At 33.1% G+C, this 21,094-nt stretch overlaps 1 protein-coding gene across 1 annotated transcript; it reads left to right on the top strand.

Annotated features, from left to right (window-relative positions):
* The first annotated feature begins 1,997 nt into the window (after window positions 1-1,997).
* Window positions 1,998-5,704, top strand: LOC145597727 (serine carboxypeptidase-like 20). The gene is made up of 14 exons (XM_081653967.1): window positions 1,998-2,323; window positions 2,528-2,673; window positions 2,834-2,910; window positions 2,997-3,119; window positions 3,341-3,443; window positions 3,528-3,565; window positions 3,647-3,748; window positions 4,122-4,202; window positions 4,300-4,551; window positions 4,658-4,723; window positions 4,818-4,939; window positions 5,041-5,154; window positions 5,271-5,316; window positions 5,444-5,704. Exons 1-14 carry the CDS (start codon window positions 2,178-2,180, stop codon window positions 5,525-5,527), a joined length of 1,500 nt encoding a protein of 499 aa, XP_081510093.1. The 5' UTR covers window positions 1,998-2,177; the 3' UTR covers window positions 5,528-5,704.
* The last annotated feature ends 15,390 nt before the right edge of the window (window positions 5,705-21,094 follow it).

Here is a 21,094-nt window from a genome sequence, read left to right as displayed (position 1 = left end):
TATAATAATATAAATTCAGAATATTCTTGTGTTTTTGACGTTGACCTTTATGGATAAATTGGCTGCTTTCTAGCTTTGATGATTTCTTTTGGGACACTCATTTAAGTCGAAAGCAAAGCAATTTTTAAAGTTAAATCTTTCCCCCCTTTTTATTTTATTTCTTTTGCAAGAGTTTATGATAGTACTATATTAGTATTAAGCACTTGTAAATACAATCAAACAAGTAAAAGACAAAGGATTGAATAGTAAGCACTTGTGTTCAGGCTAAACTAGTTTTCAAGCCCATTTAAATACTAGTATATAGGTAATACACAAAATCTTTGACTACTTTATTTAGTTCTTTCTTTTGAAGGGAAAAATCTTTAACTACTTAATTAAGTAAAATTGATCTAATAAAAATTTCAAAATTCGGTTAATCTTTATTAGTTGAAATAGTTATTTGCCTTATGTGTTGACGGTTGAACTTGAATTAACACTTAACTAACACCTCTTTCGTATTAATGGTAGTTTTATCCATAAATTATTATTGTATATTTGTATGTCAATATCGATTAAAATTAGAGTTTTACGTTCATATACGCTACAAATTCTTAAACGGACCTGGTTCACACTAATTTATTGTGGACCACTAACATTAGAGAAACTATGGCTGTTTTATTAATAAAAAAAAAGGTCACTATAATAAAATGAAAGTCACTATGTTGAAAATAAAAGTCATTTTGATAATATATAGGCTATAAGTTTTTCAATGAAATATTTTATAAGGTCAATATAAATAGGAAAAGGTGACTATGTTAAAATTAGGGTTATAACGTCGTACTTCATGCAAGTTCACAATAGTATTAAACGTTATACAACTTTTAATAAAGGTTACTATATTAAAAATAAGGTTACTATGTTACAAATAAGGGTCACTATTTTCAATATAATGTCAGTTCCGTGTGTATAAACCTCGGGTCCACAGTAATATTATTGTGGACCAGGTCCACGCAAGTATTTCTGCATATACGCCATATATATTAAAGGTCAAAGAAGTTAATTAAGTTAATATGGAAAGTTTTCAGTGGTGTATATGATATTTTTGTTATTTATTTTTTTGTTATTTTTGTTTTTTTTTGTTATTTATTTTTGTAAGAGTAGGATCGATGCATAATAAAAATTACTAAAAGTAGTACATAAAAATAAATGAAATGCTTAGACAATTTGATACATCATACATGATATCAAATTATCTGCTTCTTCTATCATGTTACTCAATTAGTCAATTACTGTATAATATTATTTATTTATTTATTTATTTTATGATCGGTAAAAAAACCTATATATAATCATTATTAAAATGCACTTGTGAATTGTGATGACTTGTTCACCAAATGATAGTATGAAACGTGGCAAATGACAACTTCATAACTAATTAACAAGTAATTTATTAGTTTTGGAAGTGGATCATCATAATTATTTAATGTTATAATTATAACTTATTAGCAAATGTATAACAAAATATATTCACTTCCACTTCCAATAGATCCCTACATTATAATTTATTTCCATTAACCAAGATACATGTCCACATGTATAATTTTCATTGATTTTAAATCATTTATAGTGTATTTTATTGTAACTAAGATAATTTTTTTTTATTTTCATTAAAGCTTATTTTTATTACTTTGTATTTGTTCTTTGATCAATGTTATTTTTTATTTTCATTAAAGCTTATTTTTATTACTTTGTATTTGTTCTTTGATCAATGTTATTAATATTTACAAAATATAACATTTTTAAACTTATGTAAAATTATTTTTGCTAGACTTAACTTATTTTTGACGGACATGAATTGAGAGTTTAGTCAAATAGAGACGAGTAGTTGGTTTTAAAAACTTTTTCGGTTCATCATAATATTTTTTTTTAAAAAAAATGAATAAAAATAATTGGGTTAAAATGTTTAATCTTAATTAATCACCCTATCCTTGACTTCTAAGCAACAGCAAACAAAATCCAAATTAATAAGCACACGTTTTGGGGCAATCCATTCATCACAAACTCTTCTATAAATTTGTCGATCATAATTCTTCTTCAAATGGTTAAAATTTCATCAAATAAAAAACCCACCTTTTTCTCTTCCTTTCTCTCTTTTCTATATTGATTCTTGTAGAAAACGAGAGAAACTCTGAGCAACAATGGCTAAACCTTACCATTATAACCTTAATCACATATTAATGGTGTTTTTTCTCTGTTTTGTAATTACCGAATCTGCCCCTCAAAGTTCTATTGTTACTCAACTTCCTGGATTTAATGGAACTTTTCCTTCCAAACACTATTCTGGGTATTCATTTATCATTGCTTTAACATAAGTTTTCTCATTTTATTATTTTGATTTTAATTTGCTCTGTTTTTTTTTTTTTTTTTTCTTTTTTTCTTTTTATTTAAATTGTGATTTGACTTGTAGTCAAATGAATTGGTAAAATTCTATTGGTAACTTTTGATTATTTCTTGACATGATTATCTTGTATATATATGATGTTTGAAGGTATGTGACAATTGATGAGAGTCACGGGAAGAAATTGTTTTACTACTTTGTTGAATCAGAGAGAAACCCATCAGAGGATCCTGTTGTTCTTTGGCTTAATGGAGGACCCGGATGCTCGAGTTTTGATGGCTTCGTGTATGAGCATGGTACGGGCTCTAAACTAGTTAATTTATCTGCTATTATGTTACAACTTAAGGTTATTGCATTTGTTTTATTTCTCAAATGTAATGAATTTGGTAAAAGTTAATATATACTGATGAATATTGTCTACGTGAATATGAATTAATTATTTACTGTGTATCTCAGGTCCTTTTAATTTTGAGGCAGCAAAGACAAAAGGAGGTTTGCCAAAGTTGCATATTAATCCATACAGCTGGTCTAAGGTCATAATCGGCCTCGTGTTATCTCATCAATGTGCATAGTTTAATCACTTAATTCGTCGTTTGGAATTAATTTGATGTTATTGCAGGTTTCCAATGTTATATACTTGGATTCTCCAGCAGGAGTTGGGTATTCTTATGCACAAAATATTAGTGAGTATGATACCGGGGACCTTAAGACCGCCTCTGATACACATACATTTCTGCTCAAGGTACATTTTAATTTAGGCTTTAATGTGATGGATATGGTTGATATAATGATTTCTTGGTATCTTGATCATTATGATATCATATATTATATTGCTGATTTTTTTTTTGATATTATCATGATATCCTAATGATCATGATACCAAGAGATATATGATATCTCATAATATAAATCTAATTAGATAATTGGTTACTTGATCTGATGCTGCTGATATGGTGTGTGCAGTGGTTTGATATCTATAAAGAGTTTGTTGCAAACCCATTTTTCATCGCGGGTGAGTCTTATGCTGGGATTTATGTGCCAACCCTTGCTTCAGATGTTGTGAAAGGTAAATTTTCCTAAGATTTGTGAGAACATGATCGTAACATTTCATTTTATACGAAGGGTAATAATAATGCCTTGTGGTATGCAGGACTTGATGCCGGTGTAAAGCCTGTTATCAATTTGAAGGTAATTGAAGTTTGTAACTTGGTGCATTGAAAGATGGTTTCATGTCCAATTTTTAATGTACCTTGTTGTGTTGGTGTACAGGGTTATTTGGTAGGAAATGGTGTTACAGATGAGACCTTTGATGGAAATGCTTTAGTGCCTTTTGCACATGGAATGGGCTTGATCTCTGATCAATTGTATCAGGTACACATAGTTTTCATCTATGTCGGATACTAATATACTATCCTTGTACTCATCTTTATTGACTCTTAACCTTTATTCAGATCTTCCCATGATACTACTGTATTATATGTATGGGTCTTGGCTTATGAGATGCATGCCAAGATCTAGTTATATGAAGTTTTCGCAGTCATTTACAGCAAATGTTAGCACTGTCACATCATTATTTCAAAGAAAGTCTTCCTACTGTAACTAAACAAGTTACATAAGTTGTTTCATAGTTTGCAAGAAGGCCTGGCCATCATTGCAGAACTTGTTCATTAATCCTATTCTTAAATAAGGATAATCATACCAAGAAAACATCTGTTAGCTGACAAATTATAGTCTAAATCTGCAGGAGGTTGTCGCTCAGTGTGAAGGAAACTATTACAATCCGAAATCTGATAGTTGTGATGCCTTGCTTTCAAAAGTTAACCAGGTTATTATACTTTTTTAATTCTGGAAATATATTATATACATTGATTTGGTCATTTGGCAAGGTTTCTTCTTACTTAATGCATTTTGATCAACTGCAGGACGTTGATGGATTGAATATATATGATATTCTGGAGCCTTGTTATCACTCCCCTGACTCAGATATGCAGAGTACTGCTCATCTAAGACTACCTTCGAAAATTTCTAGCTTCAAGGCATTAGGAGAAACTGAAAGACCTCTTCCTGTGAGGAAAAGAATTTTTGGCCGCGCTTGGCCCCTCAGAGCTCCTGTGAGAGATGGGCACGTTCCTACCTGGCCAGAACTTGCTAACAGCGCTTCTGTTCCTTGCATTGTAAGTTAGCAATAACAGTTCTATGATGAAATTTTGTACTAAATTGCATAGTACTATAATAGGACTAATTTTTAATGTGTATATATGCAAACTTTGAAATATATAGAATGATGAAGTTGCAACTTTGTGGCTGAATGACAAGGCAGTGAGAAAAGCAATCCATGCTGAAGAGGTAGGACTACACACTCATCTCCTTTCTCTGCCAAAAGAGATACAAATAAGTATTTCTAAATGCCAAACTCATTGTTCTTTTGATAATGCTCCAGGAAAGTGTGTCGGGTCCCTGGGAACTCTGCACAGGCAGGATTTCATTTAGCCATGATGCTGGAAGCATGATTAATTACCATAAGAACCTCACTTCTCGAGGTTATCGAGCCCTCATATACAGGTTAATCAGCTTCCTGATATTTATTAGTGAGATTATAAAATATATATCAGCATACTTTTACTGATAATGTAGTTTTTCAAATTTTTTTCTCAATCTGACAGTGGAGACCATGATATGTGTGTCCCATACACTGGGAGCGAGGCATGGACAAAATCTGTTGGGTACAAAGTAGTAGATGATTGGAGGCCATGGCTTTGCGATGAACAAGTTTCTGGGTGAGTCTCGGTCTTCAGACTTTGTGGTTTTAACATATACTGATGGCATTGTATGTTAAACAAGTTTCTTTAGTTTACAGTGGTAATTAAATTAACTGCTATGCATTATAATGCAGGTTCACACAGGGGTATGAGAAGAACCTCACTTTCCTCACTATAAAGGTTGGTCCGTGCAGTTATTTTTAGCTAATTATACAAGATTTTTAAAAGTTTGAGCAGAATCCATGTACTGAAAAACATGAATTCCATAATATGAGTCTGATTGCAACATGGAACATTTCTGGTGCAGGGGGCAGGACATACGGTACCAGAATACAAACCGCGAGAAGCACTGTACTTTTATAGCCAATTTCTGGCAGGGAAAAGTATATAAAGTATTTCATGTTAATGACAGTTGAAGTTGATTTACCTGACAAATAAACTTCTGTAGGATACATTTTGAAAGAAATATATATGGTCATGAATCTTAAGTTCATACTTGTGTATGTATCTGTTAACTTTGTTGGCTTCTGACTCTTAAAATTTTTGTTACTCATGCTGATATTACATTGGAGACTTGAGACATGTCCTACATTATAAAAAAAAAAAAAAGAATGTCTGCAATTTTGACAGAAAGGATAAATCTGAAACCTAGGAAGATAGAAACACAGTACGAGGTTATAAACAGAACAATCAGAAAACTATAGTGGTTTTGGTACCATTATCATTTGGTTCTACATCCTGTCCATTTCTACTTTCAAAAACGCGCTTTTAGTTATGTTGTTACATTGCAACATAGCTATGTAAGTCTTTTGTAAAATCATTTCATTAGGAACAGATTTAGGTAAAAGAGCTATTAGCAGTTTAACAGGAGAACTACTGCTTACAGGTGATCAATGTTTTTTATTTTAAGACATTCAGCCTGCTTAACTAACAACACAAGATAAAATAGGCATCTAATCATGATTTTCATGCCTTTCTATGCTTTCACAAAAGATTAAGGCATTTTGCACCAAGAAATTATAAATGATTAAGACATTTAAATAAGCAAGGCAATTTAGATTAGAAGCCTCAAGTAGCCTGCAATTTGTAAAAACTAACAACACTATGTTTCCTGAAACATACCTAAAGATTCTCTGAAATACACTACATCAAATTGCATTATCAAATCAGAACAATCCCTCTCCCAAGCTTTGATCAAGATCTATTGGCTCCGGAATAGAAATTTTTGCAGACAAACAGGCCCTTCTCTCCTCTAGTTCTTGCTTCACTTTAGCAGTGCGAGCAAGGAACTCTCTTTCCTCTATATCAACCTGAGCTTTCTCCTTGTCAATAGCCATTAAAGACTCAATCAGAGGCTTGTTTTTGTGCAGTTCCAAAGCCCTTTGAACAAAAGGAACTAACCAGCCTACCGTTAATCTTGCACAATGAAGGTCATACAGAACAGATTCTAGGTCCTTAGCTAAGGAATCAGTCAAGGTCCTAGCTGTAGTATTTTGAAGAGTGATTATGAGCTTTGCTAGTGATTCTAAGGCACAGGTTAACATGTCTTTGCTTTGTACTGTATACTTTCCAACTAGGTTATCATGCTTTTTCAAAATAAGTTGCACAGTTGACAATAAGTTGGGCTTGATGTCCAGTGAATCTAAACCTTGAAACTTGGTGTTTGGCTCGGAATCCTTCGAAGCCTACAACACCACAGAAGAAGCAAGAAGTCCGAAACATTATTCCTTAAACATTATTCCTTGAAATTTCAGTGTAAGAAATTTCTAGAGATGCTTGCATAAAATTCTGAAGGAAAGAAAAAAAAAAAAGCATGCTTACCAATACTGAAGGAATTTCAGGTGCAGTTTCTGCAGCAGAAGCTTTCTTTGAGATATCTGGGGCTTTGCATGAACAAAATCAAGTCAGAAATAATACAAGGGGAAAAAAAAAAGGCATTTACAATGACAGAACATGAAAAACAAGCAAACTTAAGCTGTCAAAAAGGGTGAATCAGATTGGAGGATGATTGGTGAAGTTACCTTCCTCATGCTTTTTATCAGAACCAGGGGGGTGGGAGGTAGATTTTGCTTTTGCTGCAGAGTCTGATGTGGTTTGTTCCTTGGATTTTGGTGCACTTGAGGGAGTAAAGACATGCTTGTGTGAAGACGTGCCACCTTGATTGGTTGTACCAGGTTCCATCATTGCATCTTCCTCAGGTTCACTTCATAAATATGCAAAGATGAAGTACAAATGTCAAGTTTAGCAGTTAATCAAGCATAAGTCACTGCAGACAAAATGTTTCTCTCAATTTGACAGGATTAAACTTAAAATTCTCTGAACTAAAGAGTAAATGTGCTATCCCAAAATAATTGTCCAGCTGCATCTTATACATACTATTGCACACTAATCAGTAACTCTTAACCTCAATTCTCACCTATCAACCTTAAACAAAACTGTAAGACATAAGTGATGCATTGTCCGATCCAACGAAAGAAAAGGGTAACACACAAACACATACCATAGCATTACTAGACAATTCATCAAGTCATATAAGGCTCTTAGATTTCAGCTCTATAAAGCTTAATTACAATGTCTAAGAATCCTTATTCCATCTTTATAAAAAAAAAAAAAAAAAAAAAAAAAAAAATCAAATCAATCTGCACATATAGACTATAATTATTACACACACCACAATAACAATGATAATTAAGCATGATTTCTACTTGTATAATATAGGAGAATATGATCATTTTAGTCTATTTGGTGGGTGGGTTTTATCCAATCTCCAAACAAAAAAACTTCTATATTTCGGCTGAAAATCAGTTCAAATAAGTTTCTCTAAAGCAAACACAACTGAACATACATGTTCACAAAAACCATTACTTTTGGACTTTAAAGACTAATATTGATTACCATTGAGAATGTGACGAGAATGAAGTCGATTGAGCCTCCAAAACCCAAGATGGCGGAGAATAAAAGTCAAGAGCACTGCCTAGTAAAATCTCAGTCAATATGGAATCAGCAGGATCATGATCTCCCAACCTAAAATACTGACTCTTTTCTTCAACAACCTTAGATTCACCCGGTTTACTATAGGGACGAAAGGCGCTATTGGAGAAGATAATGCAATTGCCAAGCTCAACACCAGGAAATTCAGCAGCTGAAACAAAGAAACTGGTAGAATTTGTAACAAACAACACCTTAGGATCATAATCATCCCCAAAACTCTCAACCTTAACCCAACTCCATGACTTCTTATCATCAAATTTACACAACTTATAAACTTTAATCATGTCATTACTTCGCCTAATCAAAAACATATCCCCAGATGATTTTAACCCCACAAGACGCTTCCTCGATCCCTTGCTTACACAATCCGGCTTAATCACCGGCTTTTCGACTAGGCTCTTAAGTACTGCAAATTGATTAGTAAACATCCTGTACAACTTCCCAACTCTATCAATCACATAATTTACACCACAAAAACACACAAGATCATCAAACTTGTCAAGCGAACCATACGAAATATCAAACCAAGGCAACTCCGTTCCATACCGAAACTCCGGCCTAACCGCAGGTGACCCCCCTAACTGCCCCCCTCTAAACAAAACCAACAACGAACCATCATCGACACCGGTCGGAACACTTTGATCATCAAAAAACGGCAGCACTTTATCATGACAAAACAGAGCCCTCGAAGTGTTACACTTATCCTTTTCATCAGCCATATGGTAATCAACACAAACACAACGCGGCCGAAACCGGTCCAAGCTGAAATTCTCAGGAATCTCAGGCAGTAGATCACCGGAAAGAGGGTGGCAGAATTGGAATTTCCCTTTAGTGATCTCAACTGAGGCGACTAGCCATGGTGGGCCAGAGACAGGTGGTCGGAGTAGAAAAACAGAGGATGAAAACAGAGTTTCCGAACCCATTTCATACGGTAAGAGGGCGGAGATTGCGGTGGCTCTACGCCATTTTTTACAAACTGATTTGAAGTTTTGTAAATCTTGTTTCTTTTTTAGGCGTTTTGCAATTGATCGGAGAATCTCCACCGGGAGGTCCGCCCAGAGTGTTTTCCGGCGAGAATTTCGCATTTTAGCATAAAATAGAGTTGATTTTGGTTTCAGTTCAAAGAGTTGAGCTTGAGGTTTAATGGAGGAGAGAGAAAAAGAGATGAACAAGAATTATTAGTGTTAACTGTTGCCCTTTCTCCGTCTCTTCGTATTGGTTGTTGTTTTTATCTTCCCGCGAAAATTCTATGTTTTTCGCGCGCAATATGAATGTTGGGAATAGAGTTGGCCCAAAAGCAGCTCGTTTGGGCCTAGCTTGGATTTAATCCAACTGAGTGAATAAACTACTAGTAAAGTACATATAAACAACAACCAATACGAAGGGTCTATTCTCTTCCGCTTAAATTCAGTTCAGCTCAGCTCAGCTCCTAATATCCTCCTCTCATTAAATATTTAAGTTCAGTTCAGCGCAGTTTAGTAAATCAGTTCAGGCCCGAAGAGTCATAGATGATAATTGGGTATTTCTAATACTTCCTCCGTTTTTTCTAGTTGACACCGTTTGACTTTTACACTATTCACACAACACGTTTTGACTCGCTTTTGTGGTTTATAAATACGATAAAACATACATGTGAGATCTTGTTGAATCGTCTATATATATATATATATATATATATATATATATATATATATATATATATATATATTTATTAATATCCACTTTTTATAACTTTATAATGTTGATAATTGAAGTTATTTAAGCATTAAAAACATGCGTTGGCAAACGTGATAATAGAAAGGCGTCAACTAAAAAAAAACAGAGGAAGTAATTTTGTATGTTTGTCTCCGACTTTTCCTAACACTTTATTGAAGAGTTTGGAAAATTTCTTAATGGTAGTCATGTAAAATTTCACATTCTCGATGGCAACAAAATTTTATACAAAATTTTTAAATAGCATTACTATTGTTAAGTTTCTCTAACATGACAATACTTTTGTAATTAAAAACTAATAAGATTAGTTAAACAAAAATTAACCTAATAACTAGAGTATAGCTCGAGCTGCCTCGTGTTGCTACTCTTTTTTTAGTTGTTCAACTACTACTCCCTCCGTCCCAAAAAGAACGACCCATTTGGCCAAAATTTTGTCCCAAAAAGAATGACCCATTTGCATTAAAACACCCACCAATTTGCTACAATATTTGTGCAAAATTAGCTTCCCCATATAAAAATTTGATTTTTCATGTTAAATTATTACTTTCTCTCTCTAATTTTTTACAAACCCGGTGTAAATTTATCTTTCTAATATACATTTACTTCTTTTTACTTAACTTCCTTAATACCCGCGTAATCAACCCAAATACGTCGTTCTTTTTGGGACGGAGGGAGTAATTTTTTAAAGGACATTTAATAGTTTATGTATGATTTCAATACTTTAATAGTATAACATTAATTTGTGTGCAAGATTATATCATACAAGTGACAATTAGTTAGATGGTTAAACAATGACTTTTCTTCTGAGTGGTTGAGTGTTTGAACCTCTTTATTTTTTTTTATTTTTTATTTTTTTTTAAAAACAAAATAGTTGAGGCATCATATAGTGTGATTGTTGGTCGTATGTGTAATGTGGCATATTGAGTATATGACGTGATTGTTTACTTTTAGTTTTTTTTTTTTGTTGTTTAGAGAGCCACAAGGGCGGGGGTGAGAATCAATCCCAAGATCTCCTAGAATCGGGAGGGAAGCTCTAACCACTTGAGCTACCCCTCACTCTCTTGTTTACTTTTAGTTTAATTAAAGCTAACTAGTCTTCTGCCCGTGCAATGCACGGCTTGTTCATAAAAAATTGCATTGAGAGATGAGTGAGGAAATACCAATAAATAATTATGAGTGTAATATGTAATTGAAAACATAATTGAAGAAATAAATTTTTTGGGACTTTAATTTGAAATAAGACTTAATAGAAATAAGATGGAGGGACTAAAATAAAAGAGAGAAAATAAAAAGGTGGAATTAAAGAGGGGAGATGAAGATAAAGTGTTTAATGAAAGAGTTAAGAAGATTGTATAATTAAAAATAAAAAATATAAAACGACATGTGGCACATTGAGTTGAAGAAGATGATAGGGAAGTGTAATAGAATGATGACATATGTCTTTTTTGTTTTGCTTTTTTAAATACTAAGTATAGATTAATTGTTGATTACAAATATTACAAATATATTGTTATGTTAGAAAAACATAACAAAAGTAATGCTATCTCACTATTATTAATTTATTTTTTTAATTTTTTGTTCTGGTTTTGATTTATTGTTGCTGCAGTAAATTTCTGTTGACTTTGATTTAGTACATTATAAGATTGGCTATTCATAATCAAAATGAATTTTAGGTTTACATATGATTGTTGTGATCAATTCAATTTTGCTCTCTTAATCGAATCATCCTATTGAATACTAGTGATTTGTAATTTCTGGAAGTTAGATAATTTATTATTCGAATCGTTATATTCATCATCACATTATTCACATACATACAATCATACTAGTATTAATTTTGTAATTTGTTAGAGTTTTTATTTAATTCGTCATATTCATTATTCAATTTGTTGATGGTATTATTTGTCTATTGCTGTCGTCGGTGTATTGTGCAGTTCTCCAATGGCTCTACCTGTGATTGATGTATCTTCTATTACCATCTCCCCCAACAATCTGCCATGTGCTGTTTATGGCAGTATTACTGCATTTGATCAACTGGATTTAGACTTACCCATCTTTGAACTCTTTGAACGGGATGCTCAACATCCCGAGCTTATCACCGAAACCGGCCAAGCCTTGTCGATCATTGGACTGGACAATATATTACGTATGCAACAACCTGTATTATCCTTCACCCTTAAAGTCAAGGGTGAGAATGAGGACGAGGATGAGATCGAATGAGGATGATGCTATAATTGCCCGTGGCACTGTCATGTTAGACATTACAACTGACAATGACTATGAACAAGTCAAGTACTCAGATGTCAAGGGGACTGTGGGCACGCCACCGTGAATTACATTGCGCTGTCATGTGCATATGTAGCTCGTCTAACTATCGGTTTAATGAACGATCTGTATTTTCATGCTGATGGTCAGCTACAAAGTGTTAGCCAACAAGATTCTGAAAATCAGGATGTTGTTGCTGATGGTCAGCTACAAACTGATAGCCAAAAGATATTATGTTCTTGAATGGAAGTATTGTTGCACGTTATGGCAAGACTAGACCATTTTAGCATTATGCTTTTGAACACACCATCAGATGAGTCTATACCCCTTTTCTTTAACACAAATTTTTGTATGCGGCTGGCCACATGGTGCGGCAGGGGTTACTTGTATGGTGTTACTATAGGTGTTACTTGTTTCTGGGGTTACTTGTATGGGTGTTACTGGTTTTGTCAGGGGTTACTTGTATGGGTGTTACTGGTTTTGTCAGGGGTTACTTGTAGGTGTTACCTGTATTCTGGGGTTACTTGTATGGGTGTTACTGGTTTTGGTCAGAGGTTACTTGTAGGTATTACTTATATTATGGGGTTACTTGTATAAGTGTTACTAGTTTTGGTCCGGGGTTACTTGTAGGGTGTTATTGGTTTGGTACGAGATTTTGATCTGGGGTTACTCAACCCATTCAAGTGTTCCATACAAGTAACCCCAGAATACAAGTAACTCTAGAATTGAAACAAGTAACCCAGAATACAATTTTTTTTTTCTTCAAGAGTTACTTGTACGATGTTACTGGTTTTGGTCAGGGGTTACTTGTAGGGTGTTACTAATTTTGGTCGGGGTTACTTGTAGGGTGTTACTGGTTTGGTATAGGGCATACGTACAAGCAACCTTTGAACAAGTAACCTTGAATAAGTAACCCATGCATACAAGTAACCCTTAAATAAGCTAGTAACTCATATAAGTAACCCTTGAATAATTAATCATACAAGTAACTCTTGAATTAACTCATACAAGTAACCCCTGAATAAGTAATCCATACAAGTAACCCCTTAAAAAAAAAAAACAAGTAACCCCTAAAAAATACAAGTAATCAGTAACTCCTGAAAAAAAAAAAAAAACAAGTAACCCCTGAATAAGTAATCCATACAAATAACTCTTGAAAAAAAAAATTATAAGTAACCCCTAAATAAGTAACCATACAAATAACTCTTGGGAAAAAAAAAACAAGTAACACCTGAAAAATACAAGTAACCTTGACAATACCAGTAACTCCCATTATTTTTGCTGACTTGGCAGCAGGTCACATGGTGTGGCCTGCTGCACCAAAAAGGCACTGTTTCTTTAAACATCCTGAAATTAAAAATCCTTTTATGAAATTAAAAATCCTTTTATGCTTTTGAACACACCATCAGATTGTTTTGTTGTGCAAAGGTGTTGTTGATGTTGCCAAAGTTCATGGAAAGGTTGTGGCTTGGTCTGACATATTTGACTACACAAGTGAGTATGAGAAAAATAATTATCGGACAATTCTTTATGACGAGCCTCATGATATCATATATTCCCCTAGTATGGTTGCTCCCAAGAATACAGAACAGATAAAACAGAGCTCCTCAGATGAATATAATAAGCTTGTAGGAGTGCTGGTTTCGGAATCTCGTGTTGCTGTGCCTGTCGATCACGGCTATAATATCAGTGTAGACTTGTATGCAAGCTCACTTACCCAAAGCGGTCTAGCCGAACACTTTCAGAAGACTTTGTCATTTCAGTTTGGTAAAGACAAACAGATGATGCATAGAAATGATTTAATTTGGTTTGCTCTTAGTTTAATTTTTATTGCCTATTTCTGGGAAATTTAGATGCATATAATTAATTAATTACTAAAGCTTGTGCTTAAACTTTCTGCTCAAAGTACTTATTCCTGCTTAATACAATAGTTTTCTATTCCTAGTAAATTGATAATATATACTCCGTAGTTTTCATGATTAAATGGACAGTGATTGCTAATGAATTTTTGTTTTCCTGTTACCCCTCGTCGCATTCCTTCTGAAGTTCTGATTTGCCTAGTGTTCGGATTGCATTGCTAATTGTACTGGTATATGTATAATAGTAATACTGATCTGCCATGGTATTTGCCTATTGCTGGGAATATGGGATTGATCTTTGATTCTATCTTAATGGAGAAAGGAGTGAAAATCTACTACTTTACTGTAATATTAGAAAACAGAATTAAGTCCACAATTTTCCGTCTTAAGAAAAAGAACACAGCTTTCTGTCCAATTAATTGGTAGGAGCAAAATAAAAAGAGGTTTGTTTTCACCCAAACACAAACAACCCAAATTGTTTTACATTATGCAACCATTTAGCATCCAAAAAATACTTTAAACACTTGTCTGATGAAATTAGTTTAATGTCTTCATCAATCATTATAGCCCAACTCCAAGAAAATCATCGAGCTCAAAAGATGGAATACTAGCATTCAGGGAGTCCAATTCCTTCTCTAGCTGTTTCTTTTTCTCGTCAATATCAGCAATACTCTTCTTCAGTTTCAGCATCTCTTCAATTTCTGACTTGTATCTTTTATGGAGTTTTGTGGCCTTCTCAACTGCAGGAGCTAACCAGTCCACTTTCAAGCCTAGACACCGAAGATCAGCTAGGTTTGATTGTAGATCCTCAACTAGGGAATCAGTTAAGTTCCATCCATTGGTGTTTAAAATAGTGATTTTCAGCTTTGCCACTAACTCTAACGCGCAAGTTCGCATGTTCTTGCTACGAACGATACTTTGAGAACCTTCATCAAATAGACCGTGTTCATTCTTGATGGTTTCTAAGATTGGCACAAGCTCGGACTTGATCTCAACCCCCTCAAATTTGAGGGTAGAATGACAACTTTTAGGACTCTGAAGATAGGTAGGAAGAGTAAATTTAATTATTTTTAATGAATCTGCAATATAACTGAAAGTAACAATAGTTGGTCACAATACAACTCACAAGCTAAGCAAGCTTAATTACCTGCTGTCCAGTTGAAGGAGCCGCGGGTGTGGAATTTGCATTAGGCGCATGGACTCTCTCTTCTGATGATGGTGAAACTGTATCTACAGACAAATTAATTAAAATTTAAAATCAGTACATGGTATTACATATTGCGGAATTCACACATAAATCATATTAATGGTTGGAAATAAAAGTTAAATATAGATGGAAAACAGTGATTGATCACACCTAGGGAGCTGATGAATGAGTTACCTAAACGTTTTCTTTTCTTTTGATTACGCGTCTTACAAGTCTCCATTGGTTTCTCGTATTGCAGAGGCAAAGGAGTGCAAAGGTCATCTTCCTCGGAATTAACCGTCTCATTTGATGGATCAGGACTAGTTCTTTCATCAGAAGCCTGTTCACCGGAAGATCCCGAGTTTGTCTCTTGATCATCATTGTCGTTCCATTCACTTGATATACAAGCAAATATCATGTCAGAGGTCTAACAATTGAAAACTTCCAAAGGTACAAGCAAAATCCACCCCTTTCTATCTTACTATATATCATTTTGTACACGCGACAATCTATACTCAAACTTGTGTTGTTGTGTATGGACTATGGATCATCAATTAATTACATCAATTGAATTGTAAGTAACTTGTTTTCTTTGCATCATAATCAAGAGTGTAACATAAAACATTGACTCGTAACACTCGGATGCATGAACCAGCAGGCGTATAAATTTGTAGTACAAGTACAATCTGATTAATATTATAAATATTCGAATTAGTCTTCTAAATAAATCAAACTTGATTTAATAAAAACATACTGACTACTATCAAACATACAAACTTAATTAACTAAGTGGTTCTTCACTTCTTCGAATCCCACTACACTTTATTTTTTTTAAAAAAATACACAAATACACAAGAATTATTTTAATAAAAGCAAGAAAATATAAAAATATTGTGAAGATGGAATGATTAAGAGCGTGAATACGTACCCTGTAAGTGGAAACCAAGTTGGAGGAGGCCAAATCAAAGAAGAAAATTGGGATGATAAAAAGCTGAAGCTGTTTTTTCGACCAATTCTATAACTTCCAAGTTTGATACTATTCTCAGATCCAAACAATTTCTTGTCATGAGCATCAGTTGACTTGCGATATAGAGGGAAACAATTAGCAACAAACACAAGACAGTTTTCTTTATTAAATCCAGGAATTCCCCTATCTTTAGTCTCAACATAAAAACAATGTTTTACTCCTACAAACAACACTTTATCTCTTCCCAAGTGTTGCATCTCCTCCCATTTCTCATCTTGGCTATGAAATCTATAGATCTTGATTCGAACTTCATTCCCTCTATCCTTGACGTACTCCCGAACCACCAGGTGGAGCTCGTGCTCCTCCGATGTGGTGTCCACCACCAATCGCTTACGCCTATGTCCGGGTACTTCTCGCTCGTGACCAACAATCGGTTCAGACACTACTACATATTTCACCTTCATTGTCTCAATGTTTAACTCATACAATCTTCCTTTCCTGTCTATGCCATAGTACATCTCCTTATACTCAATAACGTCGTCTAAGTAGTCAAACTTAACATTTCGCGAGTCTAACTTCTTCCAACGGTACCTCACCTCTTCCTCCACCACCTCCTCGTCGTCGTCTTGGCTTTCTGGTACTCTTACAGTGAGTTTTCCTAAAATGCCCTCTTTGTAAAAAACCAAGACTTCTAAACAAGTCGATGACGACGAGCAGAGGACAATAACTTTACGAACTTCACTCTTAGCAGAATACTTGAAGTCGTACCCTTGAGCGAGCTCATGTGGACGGAACTGCCTCAAGTCGAGACTAGGTGGGATGGTCATGGTCTCGACTCTAGCCCCAGTAAGTGGATGTTGAAGTTGAATCGACCCTGCTGTGTCCGAACCTCGAGCCATGATCATCCACGGCATTTGAAGTGAGTGAGAAGGGTTATTATTGATCAGACAAATGGAGTTGGCTTCAAGAATTAACTTAGTGCTGGAATGGTAAAAGGGTAAACGAGGAAAGGAAGGAATAGGGAGAACAAGGGAAGTAAGGAATGAAATTGGAGGATGTTTTCTATGAATTAGGTTTTTCTCTCGTTTCTTACAAACTTGGTTAAACTTGAGGATTTGTTCTCCAGTTTTGAATTTTTTGGAAACTTTGTGTATGATTTCTTCAGGTTGTTCCCATGAGATTGTTTTGTCGTCCGCCATTTCGGTTTCTACTCCCTGATTTTAGTTTGTTGTTGCAGTGTTTTTAGAGAGAAACAAAGATGGAGTGTATGAAGATGTTTACTTTAAAATTGAACCTTGATGATGAAAGAGAAAGGGAGAGAAGTTGTATTTAATAATGAAAATTATTAAATGGTTTTCATGTATTTATCACTTAGGCTAAGTTCCGTGCAACAATACAATATAAAAAGTATGAGTAAAAATATACTGTACAATATTAAAATAGTAAAAAAAAAAAAAAAAAAAAAAATTATTAACATGGTTTTAATAGGCAATTTAATATTTTAGGAAGGTTACTTAATTAGTTAGATATAAATATTCTTTTTTTATAACAATGAAATTTTTTTAAGCAAATAAATTTGGATGATACATTACCAAGGGTTTGTTCACATTTACTGAACTGAGCTGAACTGAACTGAACTGATTGAAGCTGAACTGAACTGATAAGAGCTAAACTGAACTGAATTGAATTCAGCTGAAATGAATATTTTATGAGAGAGTGAAATCAAAAGCTGAACTAAACTGAACTTAAGTGATTGGAGCTGAATTAAACTGAACTAAACTGATTTGAGCTGAACTGATTTGAGCTAAAATTAAGTAAATGTGAACAGGCCCCAAAGGTCATTTTTAGTTTTGCTTTTGATACAGAGTAGCATGTAATAGAAGGGCGTACTTCTTTTCTCCTTTTCTTTTTAATTGTATTGAACCTTTTCACTTATATATATACTCCCTCTATTCCTTATTGATAATCCCTTATGACTAATTTTTAGTCCCAAATTAATAGTCTCATTTGCTTTTTTCAAGTACCATTAATATCAATTTTTAACAAAAATTTCCATGTATTTTTCCATGTACTTTTATTACTTTCTCTCTCTATTTTTTTGTATGGCCAATGTAAATTTACCTTTTCAATGTACTTTTACTACTTATATTCATGTTTTATTTTCCGTGAAAATGTCCGTAAGCAACTATCAATAAGGAACGGATGGAGTACTTCCAAAGTTTTAATGCAATTATGCATCTATTCAAAATAACTTGTTTCCAAAATTATTATGAAAATCCTTATAATTATGACCATGTTGGACTTTTGAGTCCAAAATTATTATGCAATTCAATTAATCAAGACCCTATGACAAAGTTGGACTTTCGAGTCATGCTACAGTATCAAGGCAATCCACAATTTTTTTTTTTTTTTTTTATTATTTTTTGTTTTTTTTTCTTTCTTTGAAAAAGCAATCCACAATTTTCTTTAGCTTTCATCGTTTTTATTTTTGTTATTTCTCCTTTTATTTTAAACTACAAATATAATAATCATTATCTAAAACAATAATATATTTCGTACATTATAATTAATTGTGATATGAGGAGATTATCCATACAATTTGCTTATTTATTTGAGTACATTGTAACATATGGAGCTTCTCACTTGCCTAAATAATCAACGAAAAGCACTAGGGGACATGGTGATATGGTGCACGCACCTAGTAACATAATGTTAGTTTTTGCCCTTGATTCAATGATTAATTGACTAATAATCATACTTATAAGAAAAAAAAAAAACTTAAAATATGTCGTACATCCAACTTGATCCAAGTTTATATAACCAACAAGTGAAACTAACTCTTTCATCCTCGTGCATAAACATTAAAAAAACAAAAGTCATCAAACAAAAATCTCTAATGAGTGCATAATTGCTCATATGCACTTGTTAAGTTTAAATGTTACCTTCAATTTCTTGATTTTAAAATTGTTAAGCTCGGTCATTTACACAAGTGTTTAGTTTTCAGAACGTAATTTCAGGGCCATATTTTGAGAGGAATTTAAAAACACATGGCAAAATCGTCAACAATTTTTAATTGTAAAACATACTCCATAAAAGGTACTCCGTATGGAAATTGGAAGGAAATCTTACAAAATACTCCCTCCATGAAAATTAAGAAAGATAAAGTAGTACAACTACATTGGAAAGTTAAATTCACATGGGTTTATAATAATGTAGAGAGAGAAAGTAAATTGTAGGGTATTTTGATGTATACGAGATGATTATTTGGGACTATATTTTGGCCAAAAGGGTCAAAGATGAAGAGACATAGGGACTAGTAAAGTGTATATATATATCTTGGGAAAATGCATGTGTGTGATAGTGACTATACATTACTAACCATATATCCCTTTGGAAATTGATTTTGGCACATCCCCATATGAGAAGAGCATATAAAACTGTGCTCTCACATTAGGGTGTGCCAAAATCAATTAGAGGTGTGCCAAAATCATTTCCCATCCCTTTTGTTGTAGGTTAGTGGGTATTTGTCATTATATCTTGGGGTTGGAATTCATTAACTTACTATTAAAAAAAAAAAAAAAAACCCATTATAAAAAAAAAAAAAATAACCCCTATAAAGTAAATAGTACAATTGTAGCTATTTCAAAAGTAAAAATAAAGTATTGTTAAGAGCACCATTGAAACATTACCTACTTACATGAAAATTCGATCTACAGAGTAGTATTCAATCTAAGAAGTAGAGTACCCATTTTAACAATTCATTATCATCAGTATGATTACTAAAAATATTTTAAAAGTGAGGGGCATTGGCTTAGGTTGAAAATCAATTCAATTAAGGTTTTCTTTTCTTTGTCCACTGAATATATTTAATCCATAATTTTACCTCCTATATATTAAAAATTTTATAATCACTTAAGAATTTAAATATATAGTTTAAGTAGCTCAAATCATTACTAAATTTTATAAAAATTACAATAATAATTCAACAATAATTTCCAAATTTCTTATAAATATACCTACATTAATGTCAAAGCTATTATTGCATTACACTTGATAATAGAAGTGGTAAGTTTTTTGTTAAAAAAAAAAAAAAAAAAAAAAAAAAAAAAAAAAAAAAAAAGTGGTAAGTTTTTGTATTCCCAAGTTTGAAACTCAAATGTTGCATTCACAGAAGAAAGGATGCATTTTAACAATGACATATTCCTGAAACTTGAATTTGAATCCAACTAACCATAATAAATTAACACAAATGAAAATTAAATTAGTTTGTTCAACTTATTATTAATGAAAATTTAGAGATTAAATAAACAAACACATTGTTCGGATAATCTCCCCCAAATCACAATATTAGTAAAAGTATGTAGTAGTATTATTGTTTAAGTTTAATTATTAAACTAAAAAGAAAAGGCAAAGAAAGATGGAAAAAATAAAGTTGTTGGTTGCCTTGGGAGTTGGGAGTGAGGAAATGCAAATGTATATTATAGAATCACGTATTTTTAACTTTTGACTTTTGATCTTTTGTAACAAGTACTGACTTTTAACTCCTGTATACATTGATTTATATAATAGGTGATGTGTTTCCAATGTCATGTACATCAATGTGTTGTCTTTTCACTATTATTTTTACAATTTTTCAATGTCATGTACAACATTTAAATTCATATATACTTGGTATGTAAAATATATTCTTAATGAAAAAGCATATTCCGTATTTTCTAGGAAATATCTCAAAGTGTTTGTAAATTGTCCTCTATTTTTCAAGGATAATGATGTACATAACCCTTAGGGATACTCCCTCCGTCGCAAAAAGAACGACCCATTTGACCTAAACTTTGTCCCAAAAAGAATGACCCATTTGCATTAAAACACTCACCAATTTGCTACAATATTTGTGCAAAATTAGCTTTCCCATATAAAAATTTGATTTTCCATGTTATTTTATTACTTTCTCTCTCTATTTTTTTACAAACCCCATGT

This window comes from Chenopodium album, chromosome 20, assembly GCF_948465745.1.
Source record: "Chenopodium album chromosome 20, dcCheAlbu1.1, whole genome shotgun sequence".
In the NCBI taxonomy this organism is placed as follows: Eukaryota; Viridiplantae; Streptophyta; class Magnoliopsida; order Caryophyllales; family Amaranthaceae; genus Chenopodium; species Chenopodium album.
Note: the sequence above shows the minus strand (reverse complement) of the source record. Positions and strands in the feature narration are given on the sequence as shown.